We start from the raw sequence: 15,000 nt of genomic DNA, 5'->3' as shown, positions 1-15,000 counted from the left end.
CGGCGACACGTTCGGTGGAGTGAACGGGTCTTTTGCTCTTTTAGTTGATTCTCTTTGGGACCCGTTCACTTCCTCAGCGACGTCGCTCGACCGTCTCAGGGCCGTTGGCCTGGACCACGACGCAGCTTGCTCGACTCCACCGCAGCTGGCAGGACCTCTCACCCCTCGAACGCCTCGCTGGAAACCCCAAGTCCGACGTCACTAGTTGGTTTCGGGGAAGCCCTCATTTTGATCAGTTTATGCAAATCGGCTCGCGTTGTTTGTTCAGGACATGGTTGGCGTTGTTTGTCAATGATGAGGAGATGACGGTTGCTGTTTGTTTGTTTCGTGTTGTAGGAGATGCTGGGTTGCGGAGATGGCGTTGTTTGTCGATGATGAGGAGATTGTGTTGTTTTAAAATAAAAGATAGAAAAGAAAAATGGCTACCTCAAAGATTTACAGCCCGGCACACGAACAAATCCCTTTACACATCGGTGGGGGTTCGAACCTGAAAGACATACTTATCGAAATAACTGATCTTCGGGGAACCTGAATGATGTCTTGCGAATTTCCACAACCGCAACAATATATATATATATATATATATATATATATATATATATATATATATATATATATATATATATATATATATATATATATATATATACACATATAAGGCTCACTTTGCTGTGCCTGTATGCGTTTGAGGGTATAGGAGTAGCAATTCAATTGATACCGATGATGGCCCCAGAAAAAATGGTCATCTGTGTACAGAATGAAAAGATGGAACATGGCCTATTCCTCGGTTCATAACTTGTGAATCCCGTGTTGCAGAGAAATGTGTGGGGCCTCATTAGACTCTGGGGGGGGGGGAATTCCACTTTACCCTCTGCACCCATGATGTCAACATTTATTACTTTGTGCTCAGGTTGTTTAAACACCAATTCAATTGATACTATGTATTCAGGAAAAAGGACAAGCTGCTTACGTAATAAATAGATTGAATTTGGCGTGTTACTTGGTTCATAACTCATGAATCCCGCATAGTAGAGAGACTTGGAAGGCGGGGCTTCATATTTCTCGGAGTTCTGGTTTACCTTGTGGACCCACTGTGACATTTCCTGCACATTTATTACTTTGCATTCAGATAATTTAAATGCCAATTCAATTGATACCGATGATGTCCCCAAGAAAAAGGGATAACTGCATACATAATGAATAGATAGAACACTTCGTGTTACTCGGTCCATAACTAATTTCTGTGTTTTATCAAAGCCCGACGTCTTGGTGTCCGGTCATCACAGCCACCAGTTATAAAGTGTCAGTTGTTGTTGTTTTTTGTTAATGCCATGAACAAACTTTGGTACATGCATGGTGATGAACATTGTGGTAAAGTTTCATCAAAACCGCATGTGTAGTTTTAGAGAAGAAGTTGAACGTATTTGCGGACGGACGGACGACACACCATCCCATAAGCTCCCCGGAACTACGTTCCCAGGTGAGCTAATAATACGCAAAAAGTGCACGCTTAACCAAAATGAACTCCCTTCCCGCTGTGTTTTGCCTTCTGCCACCCATCCCAATGGGCCAGGGAGCCCACTCGCTATGGAGCGCGATATTTCGATTTTCGTATCGTGGTCTTCGTCGTCGGTGATCAATTGAAACATTATTTCAATTCTTTTGTCATGAATAGCTCTCAAATTTCAAATTCCCTCATGCAAAGTATCTAGCCCTGTTGATTTTTCAATGAATGACTGCTGGTCTATAATAGTTCGAAAAAGTGCACGGTTAACAAAAATAACCTCCCTCCCCACTGCTGTTCACTCGCCGCCACATGCCCGGTTAGAGTGGGAGTCCCACTTGCTTCAAAGCACGATATTTTGATTTTTGTGTCGCAGCCGTCCATCGTTGATCGACTGAAATCTGCTGTGGTGATGAGAAAGACGCCGCCATTGTTGTGATGCTACTGGTACCCAGAGTATCCTGGGAAGTGACAGCATTTCCCCCAAGCTCATTGGCAGTGTGTTGTCTTGTCTCAGTCTTGTTTTATGTTTCTTGTGTTCGTCTATGTCTGTGTATGGGAGCAACACTTTGATCCTTGGATCCTGTTGAGAGAAAAAAAGGGTGGGGGGGGGGGACCCGAGCAATACACGGTCCAAAAAAAATTGGATTTGGACGAAAACATTTTCATTATTCACATCGATATTGATAAATGCCCAGACAAAGCATGCATAAGCAACTTGTAGGTGAGTACACAGGATGTGTATGTCCACCAAGATTGGCAGTTATGAGGCATCTGGGACATATGGAAACGTTTATTCTCTGGTTTAAGCAGAGTTGAATATGTTGAATAGATTCACATGGAAGTTTGATGCAGGGGGAAGCCATTTGACCCATCAAACCTGTGCTACTTTGGCACCACATTAATTCCGTTGAAAGGCCTGGTTTTGGTTTAATGGTTAAGGTGTTTGGCTCAAGATCCTAGGGTCTTGAGTTCAAACCCCTGTTGGGCTGTCGGGTTGACAGCCTGTCACCCTTCCGAGATTGGCAAAATGAGTACCAGTGTGCTGGTAACAGGCACTGCATCATCAGCACAGCTGCGCCCCCAGAAAATGATGCAGCCAAGCAGCCACATGCTGTGTACGAATAAGTAAATTCAATTGAAGTTTATCAGTGTAAATTTGGCATATGTATGCGTGAACCTTTTAGAATCTAAAACGGCTGAATTTTTGGCTAAAAAAAAATTCATTTCCCTGCTGAGGATACCCAGGGTCAAATCGCTGCCACAAAGTAATCCCTCCACATCGCAATGATGCGGAGATTACTTGCGATGTCCACCTATGCACCTGGTACAGTGAAAATTGCTGATCTCTGCTGGTAGGAGTGGGTGGAGCTAGCTACTGGCAGAAAATACATTTGCCCCACCTTCCCGTACCCCCCCCCCCCAACCAGGCCGCTCCAGCAGGTGTTTTTAAGGCTTCATAGCTTAATATAAGCTAATCTCACATAAATTAATATCATCCTTGGTACATTTGTGTACCTTTTGGTTGTACTATAAGTTTGCAGAAACTTGTCCCTTACCCTTTTATCAAGTTAAAGTTGCTTTACAAACATCTGCATTGTCTGTTTTGATCTTTTTTTGTTCATTTGTTCAGTCGATATGTTGACCAATTTCTTTATGTTTTTTTTTGGTACAGCATCAGAATGTTCCTCCAAAAGAAGAATCAATTGGAAAAAGGAAAGACGTTCCTGTGGAAGGCGCCGAGTATGAATGGTATGGTGCTCTTTTCCCCACATGTTAACAAATCCCACATTTAATTGTGGCCAGCCCATCGTCCTTGTAACATTACTGTGGAGTTTTGCTTCACCATTTTATTTTTTTAGTGGCAAAGGAAAAAGGTTGAAAAAGGAAAAGAAGCACAAGAAGGAAAAGAAAAAGAGGAGGAGCCAATTTCGGCGATCTCATTCTCGAAGTAGTTTTTCTGGTGATGAGGACTCAAAGTTGAATCGGTGAGTTGGCTACTTGCATAGCTGTTGCATATCTAATGCAGAACTTCACTGTGGTGGCATTGTGGCTGATGAGATGACAGGAAATTGAGATTAAGCAGGAACAGTATTTGCTTTTCATATTCTTTTGCATTGTTTAATTCCACTCGGGATTGAAATCCCAATGTAATTTTTATCCGCGTCGCGTTGCGAACGCTGGCTCTAAGAGAGCTCCGCGTTGTTCTTCTTGTTGTTCTTCTTCTTCTGGTGAAGACAAAACCTTTAGGACGTGGCTCTTGGACACATTTGTCCTTGTTTTTCATTGTTTAGCTTTAGGTCATATCCTTTTATTTATTTATTTTCCTTTTCTTTTCTATGCTTGAAGAGCTAGAACAGAATGGAAGAGGGGGGACATCAACAACAGAATAGGACAGTGTGAGGTCAAGGAGGGGTAGGGGGGAGAGAAGGACACATGGGGGTGAACAAGAGGAAGGTGAAAGCGGGGATGAAACAGAACAGGAACAAACAAAAATAGGTGAGGGAGAGGGGGGGAGCACAATAACCTTTAAAAAAAAAGGAGCGATTGGGGATGGGGTCATTTAGGGTCAAAGAGATATCATGAGTGTCGATTGGGGATGACCTCAGGTAGTGGTGAACGGCTGTCTTGAAGCTTTGGATTGAACAGACTGGAGAAGTTGGTTCCACAAGTGAGAGAAAAGAGGAAAAATTGAGTGGAGGTGAGCAGTGAGCCTTGATTTTGGGAGTTTCATCAAAAGGGGTTATTGGCAGACTATGTGTATCCTGCAGAAATCTAAGAGGGCAGAGGGTGCAAGACGAAAAAGGAGGTGGTAGCATACAGAGAGGTCACCAACCTGTCTGTGATGTGACAAGCCCAGACACCCAGCTTCATCACAGGAGATCCCAATGATTCTGAGGGCCATGCTTTCCACAGCATGAATGACAAGGTGTAAGGTCGGTGCGCCAGCTCAAAGCACAGAGCAGTAATCCATCAGTAAAGTGGATTTTTATGACTTGCATTGAAGCCGTCTGGGCCTGTTGCAGAATCGGAGTTGAGGTTGGCCAGAAACCTCTCCACCTTCTCATGTGGGAAAGAGACAGTTTCCAGTCTGGAGCAGTTGGGTACACGAGGATAGCGTAGGTGCAGGGAGTGAGAGGTTGGGTATTCAAGATTTGGAAGCAAACAGAATTGAGGTGTTCAGCCTTCTCATAAGTAGTCAGTTGTGGTGCCATTTGAAGTGAGGGAATAGTTAGGCTCAGAATTGTGCCCATCTGGGAAAGGGTGTTCACTTTTCTTTTTGATAATGGATACATAAAACAATGGAGCCGACCAAATTTTGAAAAACGGTAGCCAAAGTGCCTAAATTGGGCCCTGAATGGACCTCTAGTAGAACCAACCTTTTTGGTGAATAAAATAAAGATGATCGATTTTTGTTTTTGAATTTTTTTTTTGAGGGGGGGGGGGTATTAAATTTTTATTTATGGTCAATATAATTAAAATTCAATCATTAACGGGCCATCAGATGGGCGCATGTCATATCGGCATTCATGCAAGACTTTCGATGCCCAAATGTCGATGTTGACAGCAAGTCAGCCAGTAATCAATAACCATCTGTAGGAAAGGGTGAGCTTACATCTTCAGTAAACTCATTTCGACTTATTTTGTGTGTAAAGTCGGTCCTTTTCTTGCGACTTGGTGCTTGACGAGATGATCAGTTACCATCTTGCTCCTGTGACTAATGTACGAGCTCTTCCATTGTGGGTCGTACCTCTCCCTCATACCAAATTTAAACGAGTTTACTGTTATTCTCAATATTCTATCCATATATGGGAAGGATCCAGTTGTTGCTATAAACCATTCAAGCAATTCGCCACACCATGCACAACCAGGTTGACACGCTTTGCATGGCATTCTCACGATTTCCTTTCTGGAAGAAGTCTCTGTGCCGTGGAGAATCTTCATTTCGTTAATTTGCCACTAAATAGCACTGCATATCGGCAATCCCCTGGAGTCATTTATTTTTGTGGCCTGTTGTATATTACGTGAAGAACACAATCGACGATTTAATCAGTGTTGGCCTGAGTTGATTCCAGGCTTGTCAGTATGAGCATCACTTCTGGATTATGCCTCATCTTCTGCAAACTTCTGAACTTTGACCACTCGTAGAATGGTTGAGTATAAAATCAGACCCAGTTCGGGCATACTCTCGTGTGCAGCCTTGTGGCTGCTGGTTGCATCATCGATGACAGAGGAAGCTATGCTGCTGAGGCAGTGCCTCCATTACCACTACACTGGTGCTCATTTCGCCGACCTCAGAAGGATAACAGGTTGAGTCAACCCCACCTGGTGTTAATTCAATGGCCGACGGGGATCAAACTCAGTAACCAAGGATCCCAAGCCAGCCACCCTAATCGTTAAACCAACACCAAGCTTCGAGTAAGGGCATGGAAAGCAGGAAGAGCCTTGCAAACATCATCATCGAAGTTGTGAAACGTGATGCCCTCCCTGGAAGATGAAGTACCTTGGCAGAAGGTGTACCCAAGTGTTGGTTGCAACCCTGGGTTTGGGAACCTCTCCCCTATGGCATCGAAGGCTAACTCCACACATCGCTCACTGACTGCCCACCTGTGGATTAAATTTGATAGTGTTTGCTAAAGCCGTTTTGCCGTAAAGTTGCTAACAGACGGACAAACAAACCGGACGATTAAAATATCCTGCTCCCTTCCTCCAGGGGGCGGGATAAAAAGGTTAGGAATATGCGTGTTTACTATGGAAGACATATATCAAGTCCTTTATTGGCTTTCATTTGACACCATGACCTCTGACCTTACGTGGCCTTGAAAGGTCAAAATCATTTTATGGTCATAACTTCGTCAAAAATGGTTTAATTGACTTCAAACGAAGACTAAAATATTCCTTATTCTATTCCTTATAATCAACATTCAGGTTAAGGATTATCAAATTTCAATTTGACCCCCAAAATAACTTTATGCCTTAAATGGGTGGGATTTGTTGTGCCTGGCACCACTTGTTTTTTCTTGTTTTATTGCCCTTTTAGAGCCTGGGACTATGAAATCCCCTAACAATATGACTTGTTTATCAATAACTCATATTTACGTGTCTTAAATTATTCAACTTATTACCAACAATCAATGTAAAAAAAAAAATTGAGATGATCCGGGTGGATACTTAATTACAGTGGCTTGACCGAACTTTCCAACCCAAATGTCCGACTGCACATCACGTTTTAAAAAAAATGCTTTTATTCTGTGCATCAGATTATTTTCACTAAAATTTATTTACAAATGGGGCACAGTGATATAGATATAATAGTATAAAAAATATTGAAAACATGCATGGCTTTGGTTTCGAGTAATTTTGCATTTTTGTCCGACTGCACGTCACACTTTTTTGAATTTGATTAAAAAATTAATTTTCTTTAAAAATTTACATTTTTTTTTTTCCAGGTATTTAAAAAATATTTTATTAATTTAGAAGGCAGTTAAAACAGTTTTGGAGAATTTAGAGAGCTTTTTGTTACTCCCAGAATTTATTGAATTGAAAAGTTACGTCCAAGAATTTGTTCGATAAATCTTCTCTCTTTTAGTGCTTTTCAGCATCTGACAGTCACTGAATAGAGCAGTAATAAAAAAAAAATAGGTATGTATTATTTCTTAATCCCAGAAATTGGTATTTTGATTATTAGATTAGTTGCTAGAATAAGTTGCATACTATGACCTTCATTTATTTTGCTAAAAAAGAAAAATTAGGTAATTTCATTGAAAACTCGCAAAACCATTAGAATAGGTACCCCTTCTTCAAAGTATCATATTTCGATATATATATATGTATATATATATGTATATATATATATGTGTATATATATATATATATATGTATATGTAATTAAGCTATGCGGATTTTTGTTCTGAACTCAGTTAGACTTACACTTTCAGAAAAATGTAGTGAGAAGGCAATGGCACAAACTTCATTTTTTGAAACAGAGTGGTAACCACTTACATGTGCTTAGCCTCGAGGATTTTCCAGTCAGAGAGATCATTTATGAAGATCAGGTATCAGACTGAGCCCAGAACACTGCTTTGAGGCACTCCAGCCTTAACAGGGAGAGGAGATGAAAGGATTCTACCAAGAGCCACATGTTGGCTACGAGCCAACAAACTAAAACATGGTTACGAAAATACAACTTTACGGGAAAACGGCTGGCTCAAACACTGTCAAATTGTATCCACAGGTGGGTAATGAACCTTGGACGACCCCATTAACTTTTGGGTCCAATTAGGTCAAAGGTCAAGGTCAGGTCACAAAAATGTCAAAATCGTTTTTCGCTCATAACTTCGTCAAAAATGATCTGATTTACTTCAAACTAAGCTGATAGTGAACCTTATTCTAATTCTCACTTATAATCCTTCCCATTCCTCGAGTGAAAATGCATATTTGTGAAGATCGGGAGGGTCCGAAGTTTTGGGGGTTATGGACATCAGTCAAAATTAGGGGGGGGGGGATGGGGATAATAAAAAATATGCCAGAATGTGTATATATCATGCGAATCCACCACTGACCGACACAAATGCTGATTTTCTCAGACGGTGGGTGACAACCTTTTGATTAGATGAGAAATTTCATATAGAATGTTTTATATGTTGTATTTTTGCATGGTCTAATATATATGTCATATTTTAAGGTGAAACAAGAAAAAAGGCCAATACTGGGCATGTATATTCAATTTAAAAAATCCTGTAGATTCAGTAATATACATCATACACCCATGAAACTATATATTTTAAGGTCCTATGGAACACTGCCTTTGCAATGAACCAAATTTCATGACCAGAAGTAGTCTTTGTGACTTTCAAAAATGCCACTCAAGTCAGGGTATGCCCTAAAATATGGGTGGTAACCACTTTCATGCGCTTAGCCTCTATCTATTTGTGGATGACTCCACTCTCTGCCATGACATCCCTCATCCTTCAGACAGGCAGGCTGCAGCCTCTTCCTTCTCTTCAGACCTTGACAAAATCGCAAACTGGTCAAACACTTGGAATATGTCTTTCAATCCTGACAAATCTCACACCCTCACTATCTCTTTCCGAAAGGATGGTCTGGCAAACCCTCTCACCTCACAACCCTCTCACCTCCCACCCAACCCCTATCCTCTTTAGGAGGTTCAGTCATTTAAACTCATGGAACTCACTTTCAGCCATGATCTTTCTTGAACAAATCACACTTCAGCGTTTGCCTCAAAAGCCACTGACCAGGCATCCCCCATCATACAAAGTCTTTCCTTTGCACGTCTGAACTCCTATCCACCTCCAAAGCCTTCATACAGAGCTTGGCATAGTACTGGTGTCCCCTCGTGAAGCAGGGGAGCCAGCCCAATCTTGCTCATTTTGGTGCTGTGAAAACCAACGCCGTCAAAATCATTGGAATCTCCCATGCTGAAGCTGAACCTATGGGCTTGTCACTTTGTCATCAGATATGTTGATGGTCTTTGTCTTCTACTGCCTCCTTTTTGGTCTTGCACCCTCTGCTCTTTCTGTACTTTGCTCCAGGTTTCTGCAGGGCTCACACGGTCCATCATCAACCCTCTTCTTGTAAAACAACCTAAATCCAGAATCGATTTTTGGTGGAATTTTTTTTTCATCATCATTCCTTTCATTCTTCTTTTTTAAATCGCCTTTGTAACAAACTCCCACACTCTTTTCAACCCCCTCTTCCCTCCAGGTCTTCAAAACAGCTGTTCACCACTATCTCTTATCTTCCCCCATCCAAAACCACGATCTTTTCTACCCTCGCTAATCCACCCCAAACCCACCTCCTTCAAATTCCCTGCTTTCTTTCCTGAAAGTCCCTGTCGTCCATTCTTGTTTACTTTGTGTACCCCACCCCATCCCTCTCCCTTCCACAGATATCCTCATGTCTCTGTTCCACTGTTTTGTGCTTTTCTCTCTCACGCCTCTTGTCTCCTGCCCCCCTTTTTGCACGTTCTGTGTGTTCGCTCTCATTCGAGCCTTCAACGGTTTATACAAAAAAAAAAAAATACTCACCTCCGCCCATTTGTTCCTTTTTTTTCTCCCCACACCTGTGGAATCAACTTCCATATCCCCTTCAATCTCCTTCTTCCCTCCAGGTCTTCAAGACAGCTGTTCTCCACTATCTCAGATCATCCCCAATCCAAAGCCATGGTCTTTTCTACACTCGTTAACCTCACACAAATTCTTCCGAATTTTCCAGTTTTTCTTCCGTGGAGTTTCATTCTTTTCTTTCTTCTGTTTTTTTTTTTTTGGTAAGAAAAAGACAAAAAAAAACTTTTTCAAACATTGGTTGGTTCCATTGTTTTCTTCATCAATTTTTTGTGGAATGATCTGAGGTTGCCTTCCAGGAAGAGAAGACAACTTGTTTGAATTGGTTATTTGCTTTCATTACAGCTGCTAATCATTCTATACTGGAAGATGCTTTTTTATGAGCCTTGATGACTGATTAGGTAATTGCAACTTTTCTTCTCCAAAACATGGGACTCTTGTCATTGTGGGGCAAATGTAATTGATTTCCATTTTATTTGGTTTCATTACAGGCTTCTAATCATTTTGTACGAGAAGACGTTTTATTTAAAATAGTGTTTGCCTGCTCTACTGTCCTAGAGGTTGATTATTTTGACATTAATTATAATTGACCACTTTATTTGATAAATTTGCAGGACTTTGAACACAAAATCGAAGGAGTGGTTGCAAGATGAGCAAAAATGCAAGCGTCAAAATAATCACCCAGATGAAAGATACAAGACACCTTTACAGCTTGGTCAACGTTATGAAAGGAAATGTGGGCCTCGTCATGATTCCAGTTCGTCAGAGAGTGATTCACATAATCCAAGTACCAAAAGGTTGCGAGTAGTAACTGAATCTCACAATAGTAACCAAGAGGGTCAAGGAACGTTTTCTTGTGTTAAAGGATCGGACAGTTGGAAAACTTCTCGTCTTCCTCATTCAGATGGAAAGATTTCCTCAGAGAGGAGGAACCCTTTCTATGGCCGTGCTTTGGGAAGGAGGGCCTCACCACTTGACCATTCCTTGCAAAGAAGAGCCCTGCCCCTTGACCATTCTGAAACGAGGGAGTTGTCCCCTGTCCGTCCTTCTGAAAGGAGGAGGGCCTCACCCCTTGACCATTCCTTGGAAAGGCGGAGCTTCTCGTCTCATGTACTTTCCTCAGAAAGAAGGGGGCTCTCACCTTGTGGCCATTCCTTGGAAAGTATGGGCGCCTCTCTCTGTTGCCATTCTTCAGAAAGGAGGAAGAGGAGGAGGAGGAGGGCCTCGCCCCATGGACCTTCGTCGGAAAGGAGGAGAGCTTCGCCCCGTGGCCGCTCGTCGGAAAGGAGGAGGACCTCGCCCCGTGGCCGCTCGTCGGAAAGGAGGAGGACCTCGCCCCGTGGCCGCTCGTCGGAAAGGAGGAGGACCTCGCCCCGTGGCCGCTCGTCGGAAAGGAGGAGGACCTCGCCCCGTGGCCGCTCGTCGGAAAGGAGGAGGACCTCGCCCCGTGGCCGCTCGTCGGAAAGGAGGAGGACCTCGCCCCGTGACCGCTCGTCGGAAAGGAGGAGGACCTCGCCCCGTGGCCGCTCGTCGGAAAGGAGGAGGACCTCGCCCCGTGGCCGCTCGTCGGAAAGGAGGAGGACCTCGCCCCGTGGCCGCTCGTCGGAAAGGAGGAGGACCTCGCCCCGTGGCCGCTCGTCGGAAAGGAGGAGGACCTCGCCCCGTGGCCGCTCGTCGGAAAGGAGGAGGACCTCGCCCCGTGGCCGCTCGTCGGAAAGGAGGAGGACCTCGCCCCGTGGCCGCTCGTATGAAAGGAGGAGGACCTCGCCCCGTGGCCGCTCGTCGGAAAGGAGGAGGACCTCGCCCCGTGGCCGCTCGTCGGAAAGGAGGAGGACCTCGCCCCGTGGCCGCTCGTCGGAAAGGAGGAGGACCTCGCCCCGTGGCCGCTCGTCGGAAAGGAGGAGGACCTCGCCCCGTGGCCGCTCGTCGGAAAGGAGGAGGACCTCGCCCCGTGGCCGCTCGTCGGAAAGGAGGAGGACCTCGCCCCGTGGCCGCTCGTCAGAGAGGAGGAGGACCTCGCCCCGTCATTGTCCAATTGAAAGAAGGTCCTCACTTCACACGCACCATCATGATACTGACAGTGAATAGCACAATCCTCATTCAATCATGATTAGTGCATCTGTTGAAGGAGTGATGAGAATAACAATGTGTTGTTCTTCCAAGGCACATATCTTGTTCATCACAATTATCTGTCAAATCAAAATGGCTTCATAAACGTGATCGAAGTTTGTTTGATTTTACAACTGCAATTACATCAAGCCATTTTTGTGCAGTTGTTGTGATAAATAATTTTTGCCTTTGATAAACTGTACAGTTTTTGCATTTTTTTTTGGTTGTGTTTTGTAAATATTTTTTTGTTGGATAAATATTTGTTGTGGTGATGCATACTTTTAATAGACAACCTTTTCTCTTTCTCCTCCGTAAGCCACCCAGCTGTTTTATACATTTCATGAGTCCTACAACTTACTTGACTTTTTTTAAATTGCATGAAAAAAATATATAGTTTGCAACAGCATGACGACAAAAACACAAGCAGCCTGCATTCGTTCCTTTGGCTGTACGGATTGTCGAGGATTTGTGAGGACCATTGTTCACGTCTCTGGCTGCAATGTCTGCGTCGTGTTCCAGAGCCTCTGCTGCTGTGCGAGCCGCTTTGGGAAGCTCGTGGCAGCCGAGAAGCTCCATGCCAGGCAGTTGATGTGCTGTGTGCATGGGGCATGGCTATGTATTAATGTGCTATGTGAAAGGGGGCATGGACAGTGTGCTTTCTGTGGACACCATGCTGGGGGAGGGGTGACTGGACTGACCATTTGGGGAATCTTTTTTAACGGCCCCAATTATTCCCGCGTTCTTGGGTTGGCATGGGGAAGTTTTTGACCGTGATGTGTCGTATAAGAATAAAAAAAGTAAGAGGGTAACATTTTGATAATTGTGGTCAAGCACTGTATATTGAGACCATGTTTCATTGGTTTCAAAAAATGAATTCCTTACTCAAGTGATATCTGGTTTATTCATGTTTTCCTTTTTTTGCAAATCCAACATAAAATATGGAAAAGACTGTGACTGCAAGGAAGAAGAAAAAAACAAAAAAAGGGAACACACTGAAAATAAATATTCATCCCCCCTCCCCCAGAGTTGGGTTATCACTTGTTTTCCAAATGCGGTGTCTGTAATGTCCTTAGTCATTGGACTTCATGTTCGAAGGTTGGGCCGAGGTTCATTTTGGACGGACATTTTGATTTCCTTAGCCGCTGACGGTGGCTTAGGAACACGCACTCACCTCGAAGCTGTCTCGCCTTGGTTCGACTCTCGATCCAGCTATAAACTGTCATCCTGGTGTTTCACAAGCAGGGTAATTCATCAATGTGTGCTGCAATCCCTCAGACAGATGTTAAACTGGGCGTCCCATCTGCTTGTATTAGTCGGTAGACATTAAAGATCTAACGGTAAATGGTACCCTGAATAAATTACAAATTCCTGCCCAAACCAGCAGGGGGCACTGTATCAGCAGCACAGCCTCACTCCTTGCAATGATGCAAATCAGAAGCCACAGGCTGCACATGAAATGAATGAATTTGCTTTGACAATCTTCCTGCAAGGCGGATATTGTCGAACTGACTGCTTTATGTTTACAAGCTGCAGATATCTTTATTACGGTATAATTTGGAGGTTAACTACGTAATTGTGTATTACCAGCTATGATGACTGCTGTTTAAACTGCATGATGTACCATTTAAAAGTGGTGGGGCGGTGGTTGGGAGGGTATATTAAAAATAAAAAATAAATGTCAGCACGATATAATAATGAAAGGTCTGAGTTGATCTTGCTGGATCCACCCAGCCACATAAAAAAATGTTCTTTGGGAAGTGAGTGCTGGTCCAGAATGATGAGCCATTGTTAACCTCTTTTGGTTAGCCTTTGCTCCTGGAATCCCAGGTTCAAATCACAAATGCAATGATTTATCCATTTTCTTCTTGCATCCTTGTCCTGTATAGATAGATATATCTATGCATGCTTAAAAAAAAAAAGTGGTTTGCTGACTTTGTCCAAACTTTCATGTCTATAAATCCCATCTTCTCGTGGGGGAAGTTTGGTCCAGTCTCTCACGAACCAATGGGATCAACCAGATGTTCGACAAAATAGGTTGGAGCAGGAATTTGTCATTTGTTCAGGGTGCCGGCGATAGCTCACACCAACTCTTCACGAAGGGCACTGTGGGATCTGTCACGTCCATCAACCAATAACAGCAGATGGGATGTCCAGTTTAACGTCCATCCGAGGGACGGCATACACATTGATGAATCACCCTGCCTGTATAACACCAGGATGACAGTTTATATGTGAGTCAGCATTTTAGCCCAGGCTCGACACATGAACAAATGTGCACACCTCTACGCTATCTTACCAACCCATCTTTCTCCAAGTTGCAAATGAACAGCCCACCTTTCACCTGTAACCCTAATGAACAGATCTCTGAAAACAGAACAATACCTCACACTAACAAAGTTAATCACATGGTTGTATCGATGGAAAAAAAAAATACATTTGCAGTTCCTGTTTAATAGTGCATTGTTTCTGTAAAGGTGAAAAGTGAAAGCTCATTCATTTTTGAAGTTTGACTATAATTCTCCTCAATGGTGTTTGTAAGGTCTTAGTTATTTTAGAACTTGGTTTACACAGTTCTTCAGCTAAAATGTAGGGTCGGTAGGTCAAAATATAAATATTTCAATTTTTAGAAATTATATATTTTAATGATTTTTTTTTCGGATGTTCCATGGAAAAGACAAGGGTGGGGGGGGAATAAATATAAATCCCGGACCAGGAGGATCTAAGAAAACATTGAAGATGGAAGACAATTCAAATGCAGGATGCCCATGTTCACTGTATCATCTGATGTGAAAAACAATAAATAAGGATTAAAACTTGTTTTTACAATATAGTCTGGCATGTTTTTTTCTAGAAACCTGTTGGATCATCAAATGGAAACAATGCTGAGAAAGTTACTTTTTTTTCTTCTTCTTCTTCTTCTTCTTCTCCTTCTCCTTCTCCTTCTCCTTCTCCTTCTCCTTCTCCTTCTCCTTCTCCTTCTCCTTCTCCTTCTCCTTCTCCTTCTCCTTCTCCTTCTCCTTCTCCTTCTCCTTCTCCTTCTCCTTCTCCTTCTCCTTCTCCTTCTCCTTCTCCTTCTCCTTCTCCTTCTCCTTCTTCTTCTTCTTCTTCTTCTGCTTCTTATTCTGCTTCTTCTTCTTCTTCTTCTTCTTCTTCTACTCCTTCTTCTTCTTCTTCTTCTTCTTCTACTCCTTCTTCTTCTTCTTCTTCTTCTACTCCTTCTTCTTCTTCTTCTTCTTCTACTCCTTCTTCTTCTTTTTCTTCTTTTTTTACTCCTTCTTCTTCTTCTTCCTCTTCTTCTACTGC

The 15,000-nt window shown here is 43.0% G+C and overlaps 1 protein-coding gene across 2 annotated transcripts in view; it reads left to right on the top strand.

The window, feature by feature from the left end:
• Positions 1 to 14,386, top strand: part of LOC147022123 (multiple myeloma tumor-associated protein 2 homolog) — a 60,221-nt gene extending 45,835 nt beyond the window's left edge. The window contains exons 7-9 of one of the 2 annotated variants that reach the window (XM_085892727.1): positions 3,180 to 3,256; positions 3,367 to 3,492; positions 10,203 to 14,386. In XM_085892727.1, coding sequence (XP_085748853.1) covers positions 3,180 to 3,256; positions 3,367 to 3,492; positions 10,203 to 11,676 — 1,677 coding nt within the window. In that variant the 3' untranslated portion in view covers positions 11,677 to 14,386. The other variant, XM_085892728.1, reaches the window with a different exon arrangement.
• The last annotated feature ends 614 nt before the right edge of the window (positions 14,387 to 15,000 follow it).

Source organism: Eptatretus burgeri, chromosome 8 (genome assembly GCF_056783735.1).
Source record: "Eptatretus burgeri isolate ZD-2024b chromosome 8, Ebu_testis_v1, whole genome shotgun sequence".
Taxonomy (NCBI): Eukaryota; Metazoa; Chordata; class Myxini; order Myxiniformes; family Myxinidae; genus Eptatretus; species Eptatretus burgeri.
The sequence above is the reverse complement of the archived record's forward strand: the minus strand, read 5'-3'. Positions and strand labels throughout refer to the sequence as shown.